Source organism: Ascidiella aspersa, chromosome 5, assembly GCF_963924565.1.
Source record: "Ascidiella aspersa chromosome 5, kaAscAspe10.2, whole genome shotgun sequence".
NCBI classification, from domain to species: domain Eukaryota; kingdom Metazoa; phylum Chordata; class Ascidiacea; order Phlebobranchia; family Ascidiidae; genus Ascidiella; species Ascidiella aspersa.
In genome coordinates, this window is record NC_139451.1 from 22,772,927 (window position 1) to 22,794,419 (window position 21,493).

Below are 21,493 nucleotides of genomic sequence, written 5' to 3' on the forward strand. Positions count from 1 at the left end.
GGGAATTAACGCAAGGGCTAGAGTCTTTGGAAGATCCGAGCATATTAGGGAAGTAGGATTGATTGAAATTTAAGTAATTTCATGTGCCTGGATCAAGGATCTAAAGTAGCTGGAACCGTTGATATAACTTGAGCGAAGTAGCGGTGCGCACGGCGCAACAGGCGGCCGTTAATATAACTTGTGCACTTCTTTAAAAAAACGCAACTGTTAGCGGCTGTATGTCAAAACAAACTTCAACTTGATGCGGGAATTTGTCTCGACATGGTAAAAAACAACATTGGAAAAGAGAATCAGATAAACATCATGAAACAAAATCAATTGCTAGCTACTAAAAAAATATTCTAGTTGTCTAAAGTTATTTTTTCAGAAGATGGTTAAAAGTTATGAATTTCAAAGTCGTTGATTAAAGCAAAGTTTAAATTTCAAACCCGTAGTTTGAACCTGTTTTTGCACAATGTCACCTGTCGTAACTGAAGTCTCAGGCAAAAAGTGCAAATCGACAATCCCCGCTGTCCGGCTTTTGTTTGAACATAAATCGAATATTTTCAACAGCTTGCGAAAGAAAGACTGCTAGATCATTTGTCTGTAGATGCATTCAACTTAAATTACTTGGTTAGTTAGACAACCATGTAAAAGAGTACAATTGCACGTATTATATTATTTGGGTCAAAGCACAGCACGCAATGAGCACAGCAAATCAATAGAAAAACGTGAACTGTATTGAAAGTCAAGGTCAATAAAGCATTCTTCATTACGGAATTCGATTGGAACCAATAATAAGCAATTTGCTACATACAAAAATGGTAAAATTCAGCTCTAAATGCCGAGGTGTATTAACTATCACGATTAAGAGCAAGAAAGTCGTTTGAAAACACAAGAAGCACTTTTGTTTGCCAGAAAGTTTTGCGTGGTTTCACATTGCGAACTGTTGAAACATATAAATGGATTTTTTTAAGAGAATTTGCGCGGGACTTATTAATTGCTGTGGAGTGTATAGGCTTTACAAGATTGTAAGCTACAATATTAGCAATTGGGTACGATGTGACAGTTGTGACACCAATGAAAAAGGTGAAAAGAATACGTATATTTTACATACTGGATAGGAGACGTATATCTTGCATAATCGAAGGCTTCGTTATAGCAACGAGGGATAATGCAAAAATCGCGTACAACTGGAAGTGCGAGAAAATAAATAGGGAGAAAAAGAATACTTGATACAAAGCCTCAAATATGACAATAACGATTTTATAATAAGGAAAAGTGCATAGAAAGGACCTGCAAAGGGATAAAAACTATTTGCTTACAGCGCTTTTGGAAATAAACTTGTAGGGAAGCCAAGCCTAAGGAAAATACATAGTAGATGCTTTTGCTGAAAGGAAGGTACATTATCTGTATAACTATATAGTGCAATACGAAACGGCGATAATCGTAGAATATTCAGTCGAATCGCTATATAAGCCCTACATAGTAATCTGCTTTCAATGACGCTTTGCAACCCATGAAAATCGACGCCATCAATACATTACTTTATAGTATAGGGAGAAACACATAAGTTGGTTGCAGCGGTGCCGCCCAATTCCAGACCGGTATTATGTTGTCGTAATGTGATCTAACTATGTTTTTAAAGAAATTTCTTCAGTCACATATTATTAAACTGAAAACCAATTAGACTTGTCCCACAACCAATAGGTATAAAGCCTTAAGATTTGAGGCGACGTTTCTATTTTGTAGGTTTACGCGTAACTATTTCCCCTTTTTCACTGTTGTTTTTGTTGCTAAAAGGACCGCTTTTAGACCAGCTTTGCTAAATAACTTGTGTCGTATAAAAAGTTTTTTTTTTCACATTTGAAGGCCAGCCAATAGAGTTGCATGGCACAGCACAAAACACATAGAGCGTAGTCAAAACAAATTTGCAGTAAAATTGAAAGAAAATTGCCGCAACGCAAAATTTCCAATACAGCTCTTCAGTTAAAGTCGAGAATTGGCCCATGCTACCGCTTGTTATGTAGCCAAGCCGTTAACTTACGAGGCAAAGTTCTCTTCGTATCAACTAAACGACGAGCTGAGCTTGTGCCATGACGTGGTTTCGGTGGTGACGTCAACCTGAGAGAAGTCGATGCATATCGCTCCGAGAAAGTCGTTCTCCTGTAAGGTCTCGTAGTTCCAGACGGCAACTTTGAGTGTTCGTCGCTTGACGTCACTCAGCGAAAGGCGATAGATCAACTGGAAGCGAAAGACGTAAGGTTCAGTTGCTCGAAAAGGGTATTACCGAAAGCAGTTGGGTTGATTGGAGCAGGGGTTCTTAAACTTTTTTTACCATGGAACCCCAATTTTTTTTGCTTTTGCTGATTTATGCCCAAAAATATAAAAGTGAAATGGAGTTTAAATACACACAATGCAAATGCGTTTATTTTTAACCAAACTGTTTTCTTTGAAAACTTTGAAAAACTGGTTGATTTTTTTAATATACACTAATATTTCAATTGGGCCTTCATGGACCCCTAAAACTAGTTCACGAACTCCCAAGGGGTCCATGGACGGTGGACCCCAGTTTAAGAAACCCTGGATTAGAGTAAAAGCAAGGCTCGTAGTATATACCCATGTTAATACCATGGCTGAATTGTTATTTGACGTTGGTTTAAATCAAGTTAAAAGCATAAAACCGTTGTTGAATTTCAAACTAAATTTTGTACGAAAAGAATTTGCCGTTTTAAATATCTTCTCGGGATTGTTCTTACCATTTCGTTGTAAGTGGGATGCAAGGTCTTCCTCGCTACTTTCGTCTTCCTCTTGGTCGTGTGACTTGGGTCGGGAAGAAGGTAGGTCTTCACGTACGGGTCCGGATCCGAGCCGTTCACGGGAGACTGTGATGCACGGGATTAAAAATTATTGTAATCACAACTAAAGGTTTTATAAAGAAAACACATAATCGTTTCTATTTCGCAACGCTACCAAACAGTCTGGTAAATATCATAAGACGCAAATTTTTATGGATAATTTTGTCGTTCTGATCTTCTTAAGTATTTTTCTATCTTTAAGTTTTTTTCTTTTTGATTACAGTTTTCCAGCACAATTTTGTAGGTTTTCAATAAAATTAGTCAGATTTCGTTCCATTATCATAACAAACTCATTTTTTTAGCTATTTCACCAAGAAGTTTCCCCTCACTTTTCAATCAATTAGTCAGATTTAGTTCCATTATTCTAACAAACTCATTTTTTTAGATACTTACACAAATAGTTTCCCTTCATTTTCGATTTATTTTAAACTGGTATTTGTCCTGTTTTCACCTAGTTTTAATCGTCAAAGGTTTTTTTTTCATGCATTTCTTCCAGTGACCACATACTCGATTCAAGAAGTGAGTCAAGTTCACAAAAACTGGTATAAGGCGCAACAAAGGTGGCCTCGCACAACTTAGCACCAGGATATCAATTTAAAAGAGCCAAAACCATTATTCGCACTGGCCAGTGGCCAACATACCAGGTTCTTGCAGTGTATGACCATGATGTAGAGCGCGCTGTTCTTGTAATGCAGCGAGAGCTTGATTTCACCACCAATGACGTCAGGAGTTCGTGGGCTTGGTCGCACCTCCTTTTCCTCGTCGCGTAGAATCGGGTGAAAGAAGGTGTAGACCAGGTCGTGCTGAAAGAAAGAGTTGTGAAAGATGTCGATTGAAGTCTTTATCAGTTAACAGACAATAAACACAATGATGTTTACAACAACTTAGTTCCTTAATTCGAATGAATATACACAAAGTTATCAACACTAATAATAACTAACATAGGATAAATATAAAACTTGACTTACACCGCAACAAAAGTAGATGTTAACAAAGGCGCGTCTTAAATGAAGGACAAACGAGGCACGTTTATGCTCTAAGTCTAAACAAAGCGCATCACTAGGAGCAGTGTTTATTAAAATAAAACTCTAAGGTTAACAAGTTATATTGGACATTCTGAATGTACACTTTAGCGCAGTGCTATTTAACCCAAGTCCCGAGTCCGACGTGCGCATGCGCTGTACCAATTTTTTTAACTCGGTCGAAAAACTTTCGTTTTTTAAAGGTGGAATAGCAGATGGTGGATAATTTCTAACCATAAATTGTAAGTCGATAATTTTTTTTATAAAAACATTATGAGGAGATTGCTAAAAACCCATCTCAACTTAGTTACGTAAATGGAGACTCGGAAGTCGACTCGGGTACATTTTATTCGCCGGAGTCTAACTCGGGATTTTAACCTACTCCGCAGCCCAGGGTAAGTGTGGCGTATAACACATTACTCTTGCACGCCATAAAATGAAACATAAACCAACAGATTTTTGTACAACTGTAAGATAAGAATAAACAGTAAACGTATTAACTAAAAGCGCCGAAATACCTTTTTGGTGACAATTACCAAGGTAAAACACTACTGACACAGATTTAACGAAATTTTATTGCCATACAAGAGAATGTGTTTAAAGGGCTCTCATCCTACTGAATGAACTTATTTAGTATAATTTACAGATGTTAAACCCCTATACTTATTTTAGGCCGAAATCAAAACAGCCTTGAATTCTCCTATTGGGAGAGTTCGGCTTGCTTACCATGGCAACGTTGCGTTTTGACTTAAGCAGTGCTTCCAGGTAGCAGTTGAGCTTCGCCTTCCTTCGTTCGGCAACGTTCTTGACCTGCGAGCGACCGACGATTACGCTGCCCGGGAAACTGCAAACCAAATAGAAAAAAAAAAGATTTATTACTTTAATCAGAATTTTTTTAAGTAACGGAATTTGCCTGAAACCGAATGACCAAAAACTAAGGATTCTGGCTGCACATCAATGATAAAGATGAAACTATAGGTACAGAATTTAGCAGACCAAACATCGTTTTGTTTATATTAGGGTTATAAGCCTGCCAATCTCACACGCATTGGAGACAGTGAACAGCTCCTGGGCCAATCTGGAAAGGTTTTCCCTTGAGCTTGCTAGTTTTAAATGCTGCCTTGCTGTAATCGTAAAAACGCAACTTGTTTGGTAAACAACTGCGCACGAATTAAAAAAACCTGCCACGGTAATATTACCGGGTAGAAAAAAATACACTGATCTGATAATGCAATGTACGGCAAAACTTTCATTAAAACCACCATATTATGATATTTTATCTTACTCTGCTTTTAAACTTTACATTTTACTTTTTTAACACTTAAAAAAAAATTGAAACAAAATTCACGGGTTTTCTTAGTAATTTATCATAATAAAAGTTTCAACGCATCGATAATTAGAAGCAACGAGACAAAGCAAGAGGCCTTTTAAGACTGGCCGATAACAAATAGCTAAAGGCTGAGAAACGTTACCTGGGTAGTGACGAGGCAGAGCAGGCGTGCGCCAACTTGTTGTGCAGTTCCTCAAACTCGTCAAAGGTCCGGAACACGTACGATTCCACCGTGCGAGTTGTTGTCTTTTCGCGGCCGATCTTTACACAGTAGAGCTGCAAAAATACGTTGTTTTTTACACTCACAAACACAAGTGCGCAAATTTTTCAACTTCATTTGGGAAAAAGCGATTTTGTACTTCGCTTTTGATTTTTGTGTTGCTGTTGGATCACATTATACCTTTGAGATTGTAAACTAAACGAAAAAAAAACATTGCGAGTAACTTGTGAAATTCTTAAGACGAAATGTAACTATTAGACTTCTGAACATTAAAATATTTCATAGATAAAAAAAATTTCAATACGGTTTAGTGACGTTCAGTTTCGAATATAGATCGCCAAGCTCAACGAGTTGCGCAAGTTCACCGAAAAAAATATGCATATAGAATAGATAGAATATCGATTGATAACTAATAGATTAAAACAGTCATAAGTGGACAAAAATAAGGGTTTACCAAATTTCCACCGAATGTGTAAAACAATGCTACTTTTGCCTCAGACAAAAACCGAAAAAAATACGACACTGAAAACACAATAAAATGCTACAGACTCACGTAGTACTTAATATGCATATTAGAATATTGATTGCTAGCTTATAGCTGAGAACAGCCATAAGTGAACAAAACTAAGGATTTACCTATTTCAAACAAATATATGTCAGAAAATAAAATGAAAACACACTCAAATGCCACCGACTCACATAGTACTTCTCCGGGGAGTAGCGCTTCTGGTAGCCGACCACGGTTGCCATGACGATAAGGCCCTCCTCCTCCCGGTAAGGTCGAAGCTCGGGAGCGAACGAGAGGCTCCTCCGCTCCTCTTCACTCCCACTCCCGCTGAAGCGCATTTGCGCCAGGTTGTGGATGAAGAAGTTGAGGCGCGTGAAAGAGGAAGAGAGACTGGTGTCGATCAGCCTGCGGAAGAATGAATGCATTCTATAGTTTTCTAACTTAAAGAGTAAGAGCAGTGGTTCCCAAACTAGGGTTCGCGGACCAACTGAAGACCGTACAGCAGTTTCAAAGGGTCCGCATGAAGAATTAGTGCTTAAGTTTTTCAATTAGGCTTTAGCGAATGTTTTTACACATTAGTCCATATTTTAAACTTTTATCTGCCACCACTATTCTCTTGTGGCATCATAAAGGATCTATTATGCTGTACTACCTGCTATCAGCGAATCGTTCGCATTAGTTAGAAAGTTGTTACATTAGAAAGAATAGTGACTGCAGTACTACAAGAAACACGGGTCAACTGGTCCTTGAATTTTTATAGGGCCGCAAAATATCATAAGAATTGCAACGGGTCCAGCGGGCAAAATTTTTAGAAAAGTTTTGGGATCGCTGAGTTAGAGCAAAATGCGACTAATGGTATAAAAAAGTAATCTAAATTCGTAATTTCTTATGTGCTCGAATTCTAGTTCTAATCTAATTCGGATTTTACCAAAAAGGCTATTTTGTCAAACGGGAACTTTTAGTCTGTCAGTCAAACAAAGAATTTGAATTTTTTTTTGTCGCAACTAAATGTAAGCGATTTTTAGAAGGAATTAGCCAACAAACATTTGCCATTTACATTCTTACTAGAATAAATTGCGATTTAAATTAAATTGATTGTAAATAAATAATTATATGTAGTTATAGTTAAAAAAACTGTTTTTAAAAAATTCTGTAATTCTAATTCTAATCCAATTTAAAAAAACTAAAATCGTCTCAATTTAATTACGAATCTAATTTTGAAAAGCTATAATAAATCTCGTTTTTAAGTCGATTTGTTACAATACTTTTTGATGCACTTTGATTTTAAGCTGTTAATTACGATTAGTTGTGCACGATTAGAGTGCAACGAATCACGAATATGCTTCAACATTGTGAAGAGTTGATGAGGATTGTTTCAATTTAAGCAAAAATGCAAGTTAAGGGTGCAACAATCTATAGACTCATCCTTTTTGTATCGTGACGTTTTCCAAAAAAGTTGGAAACTGCTACATTAACTATATAGTGACAAACAAACAAAATTTTTAGAAATCACTGTCCAAGTCGCAACCGTACCTTGTGAACATTGCGGTGGCTTCCTTATCAGACGCGTTCGGCTTCAGCGCGTCATAAACGTACTTAAGATCGGACTTGCCGCTCAGTTCAGGAATCCCGCAATCAAGCATCTGAAATAAGAAGAGTGGTTATAAGGCATTTAAAACACTGCTAATAAGTGAGGTTTTTTAGTTAGCAAGAAGCTTACCAGTAGCTGGAAAAAATTTATACTTGGAAAACATTTATACTAGTTTATTATTGCACCTTGCTGCTATCCCAGGTTAATGGTGTGTTTGCAATATCGAATTGATTCTTTCTGAAACCACATGATAAACGGGACTTTAAAGTATTTTGCGAACCAAAGAATGTTGATTATATATAAAAGACATTTACAACACTACTGTTGTGCTACTGAAACAGTTGTGAGGGTTGCAGTATTTACGTGCGATAATTATCTCTAGTTGGAAAACATTTATACAAGTTTATTTTAGCGCCTTGCGGCTATTCCAAGTTAATGGTTTGTTTGCAATATCGAATCAATACAATCTATAATTGATTATTACCTTGCAGCGCATGGCACTGTGTGTTAAAATATTTGTTTCCTTCAAAGCTATTACAAAGTTAAGAAACGTGGTTTCTTGTGAAACCACATGATAAACGGGACATTTAAAGTATTTTGCGAACCAAAGAATGGTATAGTTTCAAGGCATTTACAACACACTGTTCTGCTGCTGAAACACACCTTAGTGAGGGTTGCAGCATTTACGTACGATGAGAGTTAAAATATTTGTTTATTTTAAAGCTCCCATAAAGTTAAGAAAAGTGGTTCCCGTCTGAAACCACATGATAAACGGGACTTATAAATGTTAGTTCCTAACCCAAATTAGGTTTGTTTAAATTTGATTTCTATTGCAGTTTTTTTTTATCTTGATTTCTAATTAAATTTTCTTTTTTTAATCTTATTTCTAAATCCTTTTTTTTTAACTTGAATTAAAATTCGATTTGATTATTAATTGAATATGATTTTTAATCCACTTTAATTTTACACTTTATATTTATTTTATCATCCAATTTTTTCAAATATCCCACCTCAGGTGTCAAATCAGATCAGCAGTCAATCCGTCATCCCTCGCTCTCCGTAAAGTAACTTACCAAAACGGGTGGAAAACTAACCCAAAGCTCAGTTTAACAAGGATTGACAAAACACTTACCAACGATAGCAGGTTGATAAGAATGTGTGATTGTTTCCTCACAATGTTAAACGCGCGGCAGCAGATGTCGACGAACTCCTGGAACTGTGAGCTCGGCCGATCGCCCCCGTTGATGACGTAGGCCATGTCTGACGTCAGCACGAACGGCGCGCGGTCGCTACAATTGTACGGAAGTTTTATTCGGTTTTGTAGCCATTGTTCTACGCTAGTTATCATTTTGTGGTGGATTATAAATATCGTTATTTTCCTAATGTTGTACTACTATATTCAGAAACTAAAAAGTGTGGGGTTCGAAAACAAAGCCTTTTACTATATTCAGAAACTAAGCTGTTTACTATATTCAGAAACTAATATTATACAGTTTTGGGTTTAAAAACAGAGCCGTTCAAACAGACGCATCACAAAAGTCCAAATAATAAAATATGTAAAAAAAATAAAATTATATGTCCAGCTAGAGATCATACATTACCAGGTTGCAAAAACTGCCTGTAACATTTTTATAATTGAGTAGAAGGCATCGGCCTAAATCCTATATATTCATACATTTATTTGAATGTCGGATCTGATACCAAATTAAGTCACTACTACGTCAAATAATGAAAATTGACCAAAAAACATAAAGATGCAATGGTAATGTTTCCGGTTGTTTGGCCGAAATTGGCTTCTGTGTTAAAACTGTTAAAGAACTTTATCCGTAAGTTTGAAAACAGTCAAGTTGCATAGCAAAACACGGTTAAAATGCAAAAATTAATTGGGTATAGCATCGCTACCGACACTATCAGGATATCGGGCGAGTTCCGATACTAAAACACACAGGGCTATTTAGTCAATATCAGATGAGTATACTAACCGCTTAATGTTTCCGAACATTTGCGCGTGTCCGAGAAAGCGCGCAAAGTCAATGTGGAAGAGGTGGCCGGTGCGTCGCAACATTATGTTGTCGTTGTGCCGGTCGCAAATGCCCAGTACGTACGTGGCCACGCAGTAACCGGCGCACGACAACGTGAAGTTTTCCACCGCCTGCATAACACACAAAGGAGGCTGTTTAAATGGGCAGGATATACAATATATAGGTAGAATGTGGACAAGGGGGGTTAGATCAGTGGTCACTCAATTTTTTTTTTCCATCCTTACAAGCACATACACAAACACTTGTCAATTTAAATTAAAAAAAGAGTCTAAATACATTCAGTGCTAAATAGATTTATTTTCAATTAAAGTATTTTATTGGAAAATTTATTATTTCTTAAAGAATTATTGTCTTAATTTAAAGAATCCCTGTCTTAATGTGATTAGAAGTCAATCCTTTTTTTACCAATTTTAATTTCAAATCATTTTTAAGCAGGTCCTACTCACTCTCTCGTAGCTGATTCCAGTTGGATTGTACTTTTGTAGCCATTCGGCGATGGGTCGGTCCTGAAACGCACCAGCGAGTCCGTAGCTCGACTGAATCTCACGAAACGTCCGGGAGTCCGATACCAGCTCGACCAAACCTGAGAGATCGATAGACTTTGTTACAACTAGAGATCGACCGATTCCGATAACCATTTTTTTATGTTTTTGCCAACCGATACCCGATACCGATTTTTTACATACCTGGGATTTGGTAATGAATTACATTAATAAAGTCCAAATAACCTTACAGTTTATCTAGTCTACCTATATTTATTTAACCCTTATTTTGCCTGTTAATATTGATGATTAACATGATGCGTAACATTTTTTTTGCAAAAAATAAAGAGATTTGTTGCTTTTCAGGACAAGCTATAGCATATTTTCATACCACAATATTTATTCAACCAGGAATACCTTAGAATTTCAAACAAAGCGAAACATAGCCGAACAAAAAAAAAACGGCAATTTTACATGTCGGCCTTGCCAAAATATTTGTTTCTTCAGTGGTTTCGTGTAACAAAATGCATGCAGATGCGTTTTCGTTGGGCAACGATAAATAGAAATGTTTAAAATATATAAAACAAGTAGAGAACACGTTGGGTTGAAATACGAAAATCGATAAAAAATCAAGAAAAATATCCTGGGGTAGAGATGCAGAAAACAAATCTGCAGTATAATTGCAAAGAAATAGTGAATATAGATAATTAAAGGAATTATCATCTAAACAGTGATTCTCGGCGTTTTATGGCTTACGGCATCCCTAAAAAAAGGTAAATCCGACTAGAATGAAGTGTCACTGTAAATGTAACTGGAAAAATACAATCACCTTAAAACATGTAGGAAAATGTCCTTTGATATAGTGGTCTCTAATGGTACCCAAACAGTTGTATCAAGAAGCTTATCAATTAAGCCAAAATTAGATTCTTAAAAATTCTCACAGACCTATCGGCACCCTTGAGCATTAGAAATGGCACACCAGGGCACCGCGGCACCACGGTTAAGATCCACTGCCCTATTTTCGTTACACAAAATATGTAGAACCTATTTCTTAACAGAGAACCACTGATCTAAAAGATTCATAAAACGTAAGGTATCTTGCCTTGGTTTCGGCCTGTAGGCAGGCACTCGAAGGTTATGATTTTGAGGTCGAGACCCTCGGCCAGCCACATCCGGTCCATCACTCGTATCAGTTGCATCGTGAGCGCGTCCTGCCGCAGGTCGTCGCCAACCTGTGTGAAAATTGAAACGGTTAAACCGCAATGCGTTCACTGTCTAATCAAGGTCTATGGTTTTTGGTTTGCTATCCTTACAAAGTACTTAGTGGCAGGCTGACCACTTGAAAACGATTAACAATACTGATTCGGGATGTCCGATACTACTATTTTATTCCGATACCAATAACCGATATTTTGGGCTAAAATTGTCGCGATCCGATTTAAAAGCGAAGGACGTCATTACTATGCGCGAACAAACAAGATAGACCAATTTGATCGCTCAAAGGCAATTTTTGCAGGTTATTAGGAAAAAATGGCTTTAGCGTGATAAAGTTTAGTTCCAATTACGTGAAAAACCTAATAAGAGAAACTTACCTTCAAGGTAGAAATCGCAAATAATTGCTGAAATTGTTATATCAATTTGGTATCGGATCGGCACCGATACCAGTCTAGTATCGGACGAGTACCGATACTATACTACTTCACAACGACAGAAACCTTTCGGTAATGATTTCGGATTTCACAAAGATACCCTTCTATATCACGAAAAACGACGTAGGTGGGTATAATTTTTTTGTTTTTTGCAGGGCGACAGCATCAGTACCCAACCTTCTTGTTAACTGCGGATGATTATACCTAGGATTTTTAACAAATTGCCTTAGGCAAATTTGTTTTATTTTATTTTTTAGCATCGAACACAGTCATTTTTCGAGTGTGTTGTATAGTTATGCTTATGGTGTGTATTAAACTGTGATCCGACTATTTAGCAATATAGCCTACATGGTAAATATAGCCTATAAGCCCTATATGGTAAACAATACACACGCATAAACACGGCTAAGTCAAAAAAGTTTGGGCTGTGTGCTGCAAGTCGAGGTGCCTCTGACATGTGCAGTAGTAACTGCCTTGTTTTAGTGCTTTGCAAACAATACACTGTTGACATTCCATCGGAATGCTGCAAAAAGGTATACCATACGTTATTACGGTATAGCCTATAGGTGTTAATCCATTTATGCGAAAACCCAGATAGGCTTTGCTGGGCGTACATCTGATAAATACAAGAACTCTAGCACGTTTTATTTATTATAATCGGTTTACTTGGTGTCGGGAATAGACTTTAGCCTCTCAAGTCGGACTTCAGTCGTTTCAAAACGACTCTGCAGCATTGAAGTATAACCAAGACCTACTTGACTCTAAAAGCGTTATAGCTTTTACCAAATTTTAAAGGTCATATATTACCACCAGTTTCTTTGACGTGTTGTTATTCGCCGTAAATTGCCTGTTTCTAACCTCAGGCCGCCTAAAATGTCGCCCTTTAGGGTAATTTCCGGTATGGAAAAACAGACCGTTAAAAGTTTGTGGCTGACATTACCCCTTTACTAAGCCCCTGTATTTTGTCGCGCATTACTTAGCTGTTAGATACCGTGTTGCTTACGCTAATATATCTCCGGACGAACTTGTTTAGCGGACTCGCTTACACAAAAGCGTGGAATGCGACCTCACGTCGTGAGCGAAGTTTTCTTAAATGGAGAGGTAAAGCTTTGTGCGTGTTTCCGCTTCAGTGAAAACGTTACCTTATACATCACGTTGATTTCGGAGCCGGTGGGATCCGAGTTGGTGAAGGCAACCTTGATTGGAACGGCGTTGGAAGTAAAATGAGAGGAATTCTGCGATGGAAATATTTGGTTTACGGAAGTGGTCACCAACTTGTTTTATAGTGGGTTGGATGACTGTAAGGATTTAGCATGGCGGGCCGATCTTTAGTTTTTTGTCAAACTGTATTAATTCTATTACTGAAAATATAAATAACTATTTAACAAAAACTTTAGTGAGCTTCGTGAAATTGCCGTTCAGTTTAAAAGTTCATTAAAGTTTAGTTTGGAATTACATTCAACTGTATTTTATCATATCAATTTGGAAAACGAAAGAAGAAAATGTTTAAATACAGTAGATACGGTGCGGCTAAATTTAAACGCATCAAATGGACCATTACGGTATCGCTATATTTACTGGGGTCATTTTAAGCACATAATCGATTAAATTAGATGTTTTGGCTTCAAAAAAAAACAACCAATTCGACGTTTTACACAGGTGTACATTTTGGTTGTGGACCAACCACAGCTGTTTTAAACACTTAGAGCAAAAAAAACATGAGGTTAGCATTAATAAAAGTAGGATACCTCAGCGGTTCTCAAACTTTGCCTGGTGTACCCTTGATATTTCGAAGCCCTATCACAATTCAAGGGTCAGTTAACTCATGTTTTTTGTAGTACACTAGTGTAGTCGCGATTCTTTCTAATGAAACAACTTTATAACTAATGCGGAACGATTCGCTGATAGCGGGTATAGCATAATATGTCACAAGAGACATCATAAAACACGCTATATGATAGGATAATAAAGCATAAACAAAGACTAATAATGATGACAGATGATGTTTAAAACATAGACTAGTGTTAAAAAACATTCGATAAAGCCTAATGTTTAAAAACGTAAAGACTAATTCACATTGCGGACTATTTGAAACTCCTGCCCAGACCCCAGTTTAGGAACCACTGGTAAAGCCAGTCTTGCATTATTTCTGTTTTTCGACGTTACAATGACAAAAACAATACACATAGTACCTGGTAGCTATAGTTCACATATACGACATTCTTATGTCGCGATTTTAACAATTTTATAAAGCAAAGTTGAAAAAACTTGGTCACCTTGACGTTGACCCCGTTCACCACGTGTGCGGGATTGAGCGGGTCTCGGAACCTGTGGCCACCGATGCGTGACGACACCTTGTTGAGATCTTCCTGAAGGAGCGCTGCCTTGGCCGAGTCTTTGGCGTCCCTCACCGCCTCGGCTACCCTGTAACGGAATCAGTCGTGAAAACCTTACAAGTTATTTTGAAAGACACCTGGATAATTTCTTCTGTCAGAATTTTTTTCAAATAAAGAATCTGCCCGAATCCGAATTGGGAAAACAAACGATTCTGGTTGCACATCATTTGACAAAGATACAGGGTACCCGGGCGAACGCACTATTTAATTTAAATTAACAACCTGATATTAATATTAAGCGCAGAAAAATCTTGTGGCGCAAATAAAAAATAAAATAGCGCTTTTTACATTTGCTGTATTTCTTTGTATTGTTCGCTCGAAGAGTAAAATAGAATCAGTAACGAATAAATGAAACAAGCATTTATAGCTTGGACTTGGATAATTGCCAATTTACATAGCACAGACAGATAGTAATCACCACAGGCGAAACAGTAATGAAATGCGGAACCATTAACGAATCACGTGCCTGTGGAATGCGCGTACGCGATTACTGCCTTACGGAAAGTACACGAAGCGGAACTACAACAACACTTATTTTTTATCCAAAGATAGACAAGGCAATGTCACCTGTGAATCATCTTGAGAAAGTAAAGTTCCTTCTCGAACTCTTTCTTGAGCGCAGAACCGCAGGTCACCATCAAAGCGGCGTGCAAGGCTTTGTACCTGCCACCTGCCGTTAAGTCGTCCATGTTTTCTTGGAGCAACCTGCAACGTGAATTCAACGTGATAAGGTTTGGTTCACACTAGGGATGCCCGATAGTTGACGTATTATTCCGATCCGATACCAAATGACGTCATTTACATGCTCAAAACAGATAGTTTAAACGTTTATAGGTTGTTGGGCCAAACTTTTCTATAGTGTTAAGAGGTTTAGTTGCTTTTAGTATAGTTAACTTAACATTAAAAAAATGCATTTTTTGTCATTTTTAAGATTAGATTAGCTGGATAAAAATACAATGTTATAACTTCCAACGTTAGAGAACGATTGTTTATCGTGTGTACAATTTCGTTACCATAAATAACCATCTGCATTGTGCTCAAACTATTATGGTGACATTTAAAAGTTACGCTAGATTAGACACTTAATTTTTCAGCGGTAATGCAATAGAGTGTTTTTAGCGGTAATATACAAGGATGGTTCACTGCCAATTTACATCAATCCAGGAGGATCAACATTATGCCATGAAATACCCTAAGAAAATACATGCGGTAAATTTATTTGCAGTTAATAGGATCTCCAAAACAAGTTTTACTGCTTGGTGAAAAATATCGTACCACCTAGTTAACAGCTTATCATACGCCATCATACAACACTAACCAAAAACACATGTGTTGATATATCGTCACCCCCCCTTTTGGACATAAAAACTATAAAAAAAACAGGGATTATTTCATAGTATCTCCAATCACGGCCTGCAACGAATCAACTTTTCGTGAAACAGGGCATAAATCGCACGAGTCCTCGACCTCCCCGATTTGCACCGATTTTATCCCAAAAGAACCGAAAGAACGGCTTTTAACAGAGATAAATTCCTATTAGCGTACCAGAATAGTTTCTGCGCGATCCGTATGCTGCCCATCGCGCGTCGGAGCACCAGCTTCATCAGAGGACTGTCGTGCCTCTGTTCCCACTTGAGGGCCTGCACGAGTTGGGGCATCCAGGAACCGATGTCCATGTCGCCCGCGCCCTCCAGCCACCGAACGGCAGCAGAGCGCACACGCGAGTCTGGAAAACTTGAAAAGGGATAAATTTCGATTTTTAATAATCCAAACAATCATAAACTAACTAGATGCCAGTCAAAACCAGATAATTTTATGGGATAAATATTTACCACAAATGAATTAACCACCGATGTAATTCAAATGAGTCAATACACTAAGTTAGGTTACACAACTAAATGTATAGTTAGGCAGTATATGGTTCAGTTAAGGCGTTGTCCCAAATCAGTGAAATTGTAAGACAGACAAATAATGCAGAAAAAAACAAATGACCATACGACAGGGGTGGTCACTGACAAATATTTGGTTTTCCATATTTCACTTGACCATACTCAAACTGTTTCTACGTTTATTTTAATTGCAATTAATCTCAGTAAGGATTTGCTTGTACTCAATGCGTTCGTCACACAGATACGTCACGTTAAAAATCGCGTTGCTCTGTGCTTTTGCGCGATAAAAAAATAATTACTTAATTATTTCAATTCGAGCTATCACAATACTGGTAGCAGTGTTGTAATGACTTAAGTCATTGACTTTAAGTGCACTCAAGTCACTGTTTTCAAATGACTTGACTTGACAAAAGTCTTTTGACCGAAATGACTTGACTTGACTTAAGTCTTTTGACAAATGACTTGACTTGGACTTAAGTCATTTTGTCTAATAACTTGGGATTAAATTTAGTGTTTTTCTTTTTCAAGTTTACACATTAAACAGTTTTATTGCTGTATATTGCGTTCTTTTTTTTTGTTAAATTGTTGCTTATCATCTGACAAGTACTAATTTTAATAGTTTAACAGTTTACTTTTATGTGAATGACATGACTTAAAATTGACTTGCTCTCATAATGAATTGACTGGGACTTGACTTGGGAAACCGATGACTTGGACAGAGGCTTGACTTGTTATTTATTCAAACAGACTTGACTTGGACTTAAGTTATTTTTCAAATGACTTGACTCGGACTTTTATTTCAAAATGACTTGTTTACAACACTGCTGCGTAGAGTCAAAGGAATATACTCAGACTTACCCCGAGGTAAGAAGGGCGAGCGACTCTTCGGGCTGCGGACGTTGTGGCCAAGCGGCAAGAAGGTCGTAGGCGTCTCGGGCGTGGAAGGCGGTCGGCGACCAGCTAGGAACGCATCGTAGCAGCAGCGGGAGACTTAGGTCTAGGTTGGAAAAATAGAGTTGGTTATTATTAGTCAGGACCAGGAATTCGGGGTCGGGAATTGTACTCGAATAGGACGATCACCAAGCATTGTTCATTTTTTTGTTGATTTAACGGCAATCAGGTGGAGGTTTTACAACCGCGAAAAAAAATTCGCGATTTTGAAATATTTTTGCTCAGGGGTAAGGTCCTGGACAGAATCTCTAGCAGAGGTCACGAAACTGTTTCAATAAAGGACTGTAGGACTGACAATAGCGGGCTGGATATAATTTTGTACCAACTTTATTGAATTGATGTTTGTTAAACGAACACAACATAAGTAACTCTTTATTAAATATGCGTCATGCTTTATAAATCTGTGGTTCAGTTTCAAATTTCAACAAAATTTAGTTTCTAATTGCAGTCGTAAAACAATGTGCAAACTATGCTTTATCTCCAGTAGGGCAGTCACGGTCCGGTAGAATCAACCTCACGGGCCGCAGTTTGTTGTTGCAACATTCGCGTAAGCGTAAGTAACAGTGAGTTCATACGTGTCTTTGAACTGTGTGGTATAATATACAAAATTCCGAAAAAAACACAATTCACCACAGAGTATGTTATGCACGGCAGTAAATTCGAATTTAATTGTTATACGACAAGTCTGCCTATTTCTCTAGCAGTTTTCTTGAATTTATAAGATATCTTGCTCAGATCCTAATAAATATAACCGTGTAAACGGTCGGCAATCCAGCTTTGTGTAGAAACCGATAGGTTGTGATACTTTGTCCAACTGTATTTCCAAATGTTATATGTCGTAAGGTAACATAATATAAGGTTTACAACGATCAAATTAACCATATTTTTTTGGAAATCAATTGTCTTTCAATGGCGCCTATTATCAAAATACGGTATATGGGGTTTAAAGGACTCGGCCCCTAAAATCACAGTAGTATGCATTTACGCTTGTTTAATAAGAAACGATGGCTTTTGCAGATCAGTGAAACAAGCAGTATCTTTTTACGCAAACAGCATAGATTTTAAGATGTTGGATTTTTCGCAGCTCAATCTACTTAAGGGCATAATTTTAATTGCCTTTTATTAAAGCAAATTTTAAAACTCAGTGCCATATTTACGGCTGTTTGGTATTCACAGTATGGCCTCGCAAGGCAATAAAATAAGCCGGGCAATTTTTATACTTACAATTTAAAGGGATTTATTTTTACCAGCTCGACTGAAAGTCTGCGCCGACATAGAAATTTTCCAAAAACTGACCACGAAACGAAGCCTCGAACATATTTACGACTGTTTTTATGGTCCGACTTTAGCGAACTAGTAAAATAGGCTCAGCAGATTGGGAGTTTTTTTTATGTAGCTAGGCAGAGGTAAACTCGCGGTCGGCGAGCACACCAAAAACACCACGTAAATTTTGTCTTAGCTTGTTTAGATAAAAACACGCTGCAACTTAAACGCTTCCTACAACAACAGGATTGACAAGAAATACACTTAAAAACGGTAGCAGACCTGTCAAGCTAAAACTGTCGGGGAAAACTATAGGATAGTTAACAGCGCTTTTAAATAGTTCGTGGTTGTTACTTTTAAAAATATCCTATTCAACCAATCGAAAACTAGTATGCTTTTGAACACGTGGGATGACAAGCAAAAAACAAGTTCGAAATAAACAAAAATTTCATGCCAATAAATTGTATACATGGAAAAACTTTTTCAAGATTTTTTATAATAACAGCTTTTCAGTGAAATCAATTGCTTGGGTGAACCAAAATTGCGGCCACAATATAATTTTGCGTCATTCTCGCAGGCAACACACTTAAGTTCTAAATTTGTTTATTATTGGTTTAATTTGTTAAACTTTACTAACTTTTATTTATACAATATATATATATATATATATATATGTGCTATACGTACACTGTCGAAAATGGCACGCCATTATAAAAAAATTTGGGCCTAACAAAACAAAACACTGTTATACAAGCCACACCGCGAGCCCCATGTTTAAACAACACTGGTTTAGATTGGAACTACATAAAAACACTAACCCGGGGCCTCATCGCCGTCCGGCGCAGCCACCACACTTCTGTTTTGCCAGAGTATCTCCTTTTCCTTTTCACTCAGGTTGCACAGTGAACCGACCATTCGCTTGGCCTTGCCTAGGGTCTTGATCAGCTCCTGTTGTTTGTCGGTCAACATATCGGAATGCCGTCGCTTTGGCAGCTTCCTGGGTTCATAAATTTGGAAATAAACGCATTATGCTTGTGGTGGTTTGTTATGGTAAGACGCGGAACAATTAAATCAATTCTGCTTAGAAAAAAGTACAAAATGCCTTTAAAACAGAGTACAAAAAAGAGTTCAAAAAATCGATTTAGACTTAAAATAAAATCGTTAACTTTTATTGAAGTAGAAAAGGGCATATATAGTTTAAAATACACAAAAACAAAAATTAAACAATCTAAAAAAATAAATCGAATTAATACAAGTATGTATCGAACCGTCTTCCTAAAGAGTATGTATATTTACTCGACCTATTTGGCTTTGTTATTTATATTCAAGCTAACAAAATAAAAATATAATTTTTACAAGAATTGAAAGCGGGGTTAAATTGACAAAATAAAAATAAATGCAAAAATAACTCTGAAAATGTTAAAGGTCTGTTTGTAAACCAAGTAATGCTAATTAACCACCTAGACCAGGTCAACTCTCAGTTGAAAAATGTCAATCAAAAAAGCAAAGCACGATTAAGAATGGCTTGCCCATAAGCAAAACAAGGGAAGTTGTTGACGTTGCTGAGGGTCATGAAGTACGTTACAGCCGCAATCCAAGTCGCAATGGTATGAGTTAAGTTGCAAACTAAACCAGCTTCAATTCAGCAATTACGCTTTTTTCGTATTTCTCGAAATAATTTCTCAACATAAACAAAGAAAAACGTTCACAAATGTAAAAAAAAAATTGCTAACCCGTTGTTGCCTGCTCCGACTATCTCTGGAAATTTGACCACGCGCGTCGGCCATTTCTCTTCGGAAAAGTTGACGTGTATGACGACACTTTCGGTGTTGATGACGTCATCGAAGCAGTGGTAGATGACGTGGCGTTCGCCTTCCGCTTTTGGGACGGTGGCCATGTCCCACATGCCGAAGATGTGCGATCCGTGCTTTAGGATTCTATCGTAGTGATTCTTATCGTTAAACAAGTTAAAATACAACAGTACAATGTTTTAGTGTTTAAACTAGTGATTCCCAAACTGTGTGCCGTGGCACACTAGAATGCCTGTAATTTTGGATAAGAGAGTATTTGTATTACCAATAGGCATAAACGCAAGCATTTTAAACTGAAATACGCACTATTCATTACAAAATCAAAAATCAGCTTCTCAAAGCTATTATCAAATTTTAGAACTTTTATCGTCGGCATTATGTGCTCTGTTGTGGAAACACATACCAAGCGTATTCATTACAAATTAACAATTTTGAGATATTTTACATATCGTTTGTCGTGTGCTAAGGGCGATTGTAAAACTACTCTATTGTTGTTTTGTTAAAAGTGTGCCGCGAAATAGTTAAGATTTTGTTAGTGTGCCGCGAGCCAAACAAGTTTAGGAATGACTGGTTTAAATACATTTGAAGATTACTGTATGCAACTAGTTAAGGTGCAAAAACGATAATTTTTGTATTATAACCCATCGGACTTTTAAGCCATAAGAGGTTGCTTGTTAGTCCAGAGTTAGACAGAGTATTTGCCGACGATTTGGGTAATGCTGCATAATGTTTATTTATACCAGAGGGTCAACTCTTAAAAGGGTCTGTACACAACACACTATATTCAAAAAGCACTACAATACCAACTTATATTTAAACAAGAACACTATTTATATTTAGTAATTTGCAACTACGATTTTGAAAAAAGCTTTGAAGCATAATGGTTGGAGGTTGTAGTAAGACGTAGTAAAAATATCAAAGCCCATGCGGAAGTAGGTTTCATTTTGAATGTTTCGAATAACTCTCTATTCAGTTTCACCACAGTGAGAAGGCACTGAAAGAAGCTTCTTTTTTGTTAAATGCTGAAGCTATTTCGAAAATAAAGTATTACTAACTTTTGAAGTAAATACGATCTGTTTGTTAAAACACTTTCAAATAATCCTCCAAACAATATTTGATGACAAATAACTCATTCAGATTTAAGGTAAAATTTTCTTACCAATCACATCGCCAACATTCCCACCATACACAGGAGGCCATTGCTAGCATATACATAAAAGCCAATCGCAACAAAACAATGACAAAGACAGCTATAGAAACAACAAATCTAACTGTATACAAAAAAACATGTATAAACCTGTTTGTATCGAAAAGTGGAGTGTTAATTTGGACCAGGCATTTCGGGGAGGACTTTTCTTCCGATGGGGTTGATCCGTAGATGGAAATCTTCAAGACAATTTCCAGTGGTAAATCGTGGACTGCAACATCGAAGTCGAGCCTGTGTAGAAAAAACGTAACGTATCTAAACTAAAAGAAAATTAAAGTAAGTTAGACAAATAACA

General features: G+C 37.2%; 1 protein-coding gene across 1 annotated transcript in view; it reads right to left on the reverse strand.

The window, feature by feature from the left end:
- Window positions 1-650: 650 nt before the first annotated feature.
- Window positions 651-21,493, reverse strand: part of LOC146145449 (phosphatidylinositol 4-phosphate 3-kinase C2 domain-containing subunit alpha-like) — a 32,739-nt gene continuing 11,896 nt past the window's right edge. The window contains exons 17-35 of the mRNA XM_083390439.1: window positions 21,289-21,429; window positions 19,914-20,117; window positions 18,999-19,177; window positions 16,825-16,963; window positions 15,623-15,811; window positions 14,645-14,782; window positions 13,958-14,105; window positions 12,824-12,916; window positions 11,135-11,264; window positions 9,997-10,133; window positions 9,491-9,660; window positions 8,641-8,797; window positions 7,451-7,560; window positions 6,109-6,322; window positions 5,332-5,465; window positions 4,586-4,703; window positions 3,479-3,640; window positions 2,739-2,864; window positions 651-2,223 (exon numbers count right to left, since the gene is read on the reverse strand). Coding sequence (XP_083246565.1) covers window positions 2,047-2,223; window positions 2,739-2,864; window positions 3,479-3,640; window positions 4,586-4,703; window positions 5,332-5,465; window positions 6,109-6,322; window positions 7,451-7,560; window positions 8,641-8,797; window positions 9,491-9,660; window positions 9,997-10,133; window positions 11,135-11,264; window positions 12,824-12,916; window positions 13,958-14,105; window positions 14,645-14,782; window positions 15,623-15,811; window positions 16,825-16,963; window positions 18,999-19,177; window positions 19,914-20,117; window positions 21,289-21,429 — 2,866 coding nt within the window. The 3' untranslated portion in view covers window positions 651-2,046. The remainder of the gene's footprint in view (window positions 2,224-2,738; window positions 2,865-3,478; window positions 3,641-4,585; window positions 4,704-5,331; window positions 5,466-6,108; window positions 6,323-7,450; window positions 7,561-8,640; window positions 8,798-9,490; window positions 9,661-9,996; window positions 10,134-11,134; window positions 11,265-12,823; window positions 12,917-13,957; window positions 14,106-14,644; window positions 14,783-15,622; window positions 15,812-16,824; window positions 16,964-18,998; window positions 19,178-19,913; window positions 20,118-21,288; window positions 21,430-21,493) is intronic.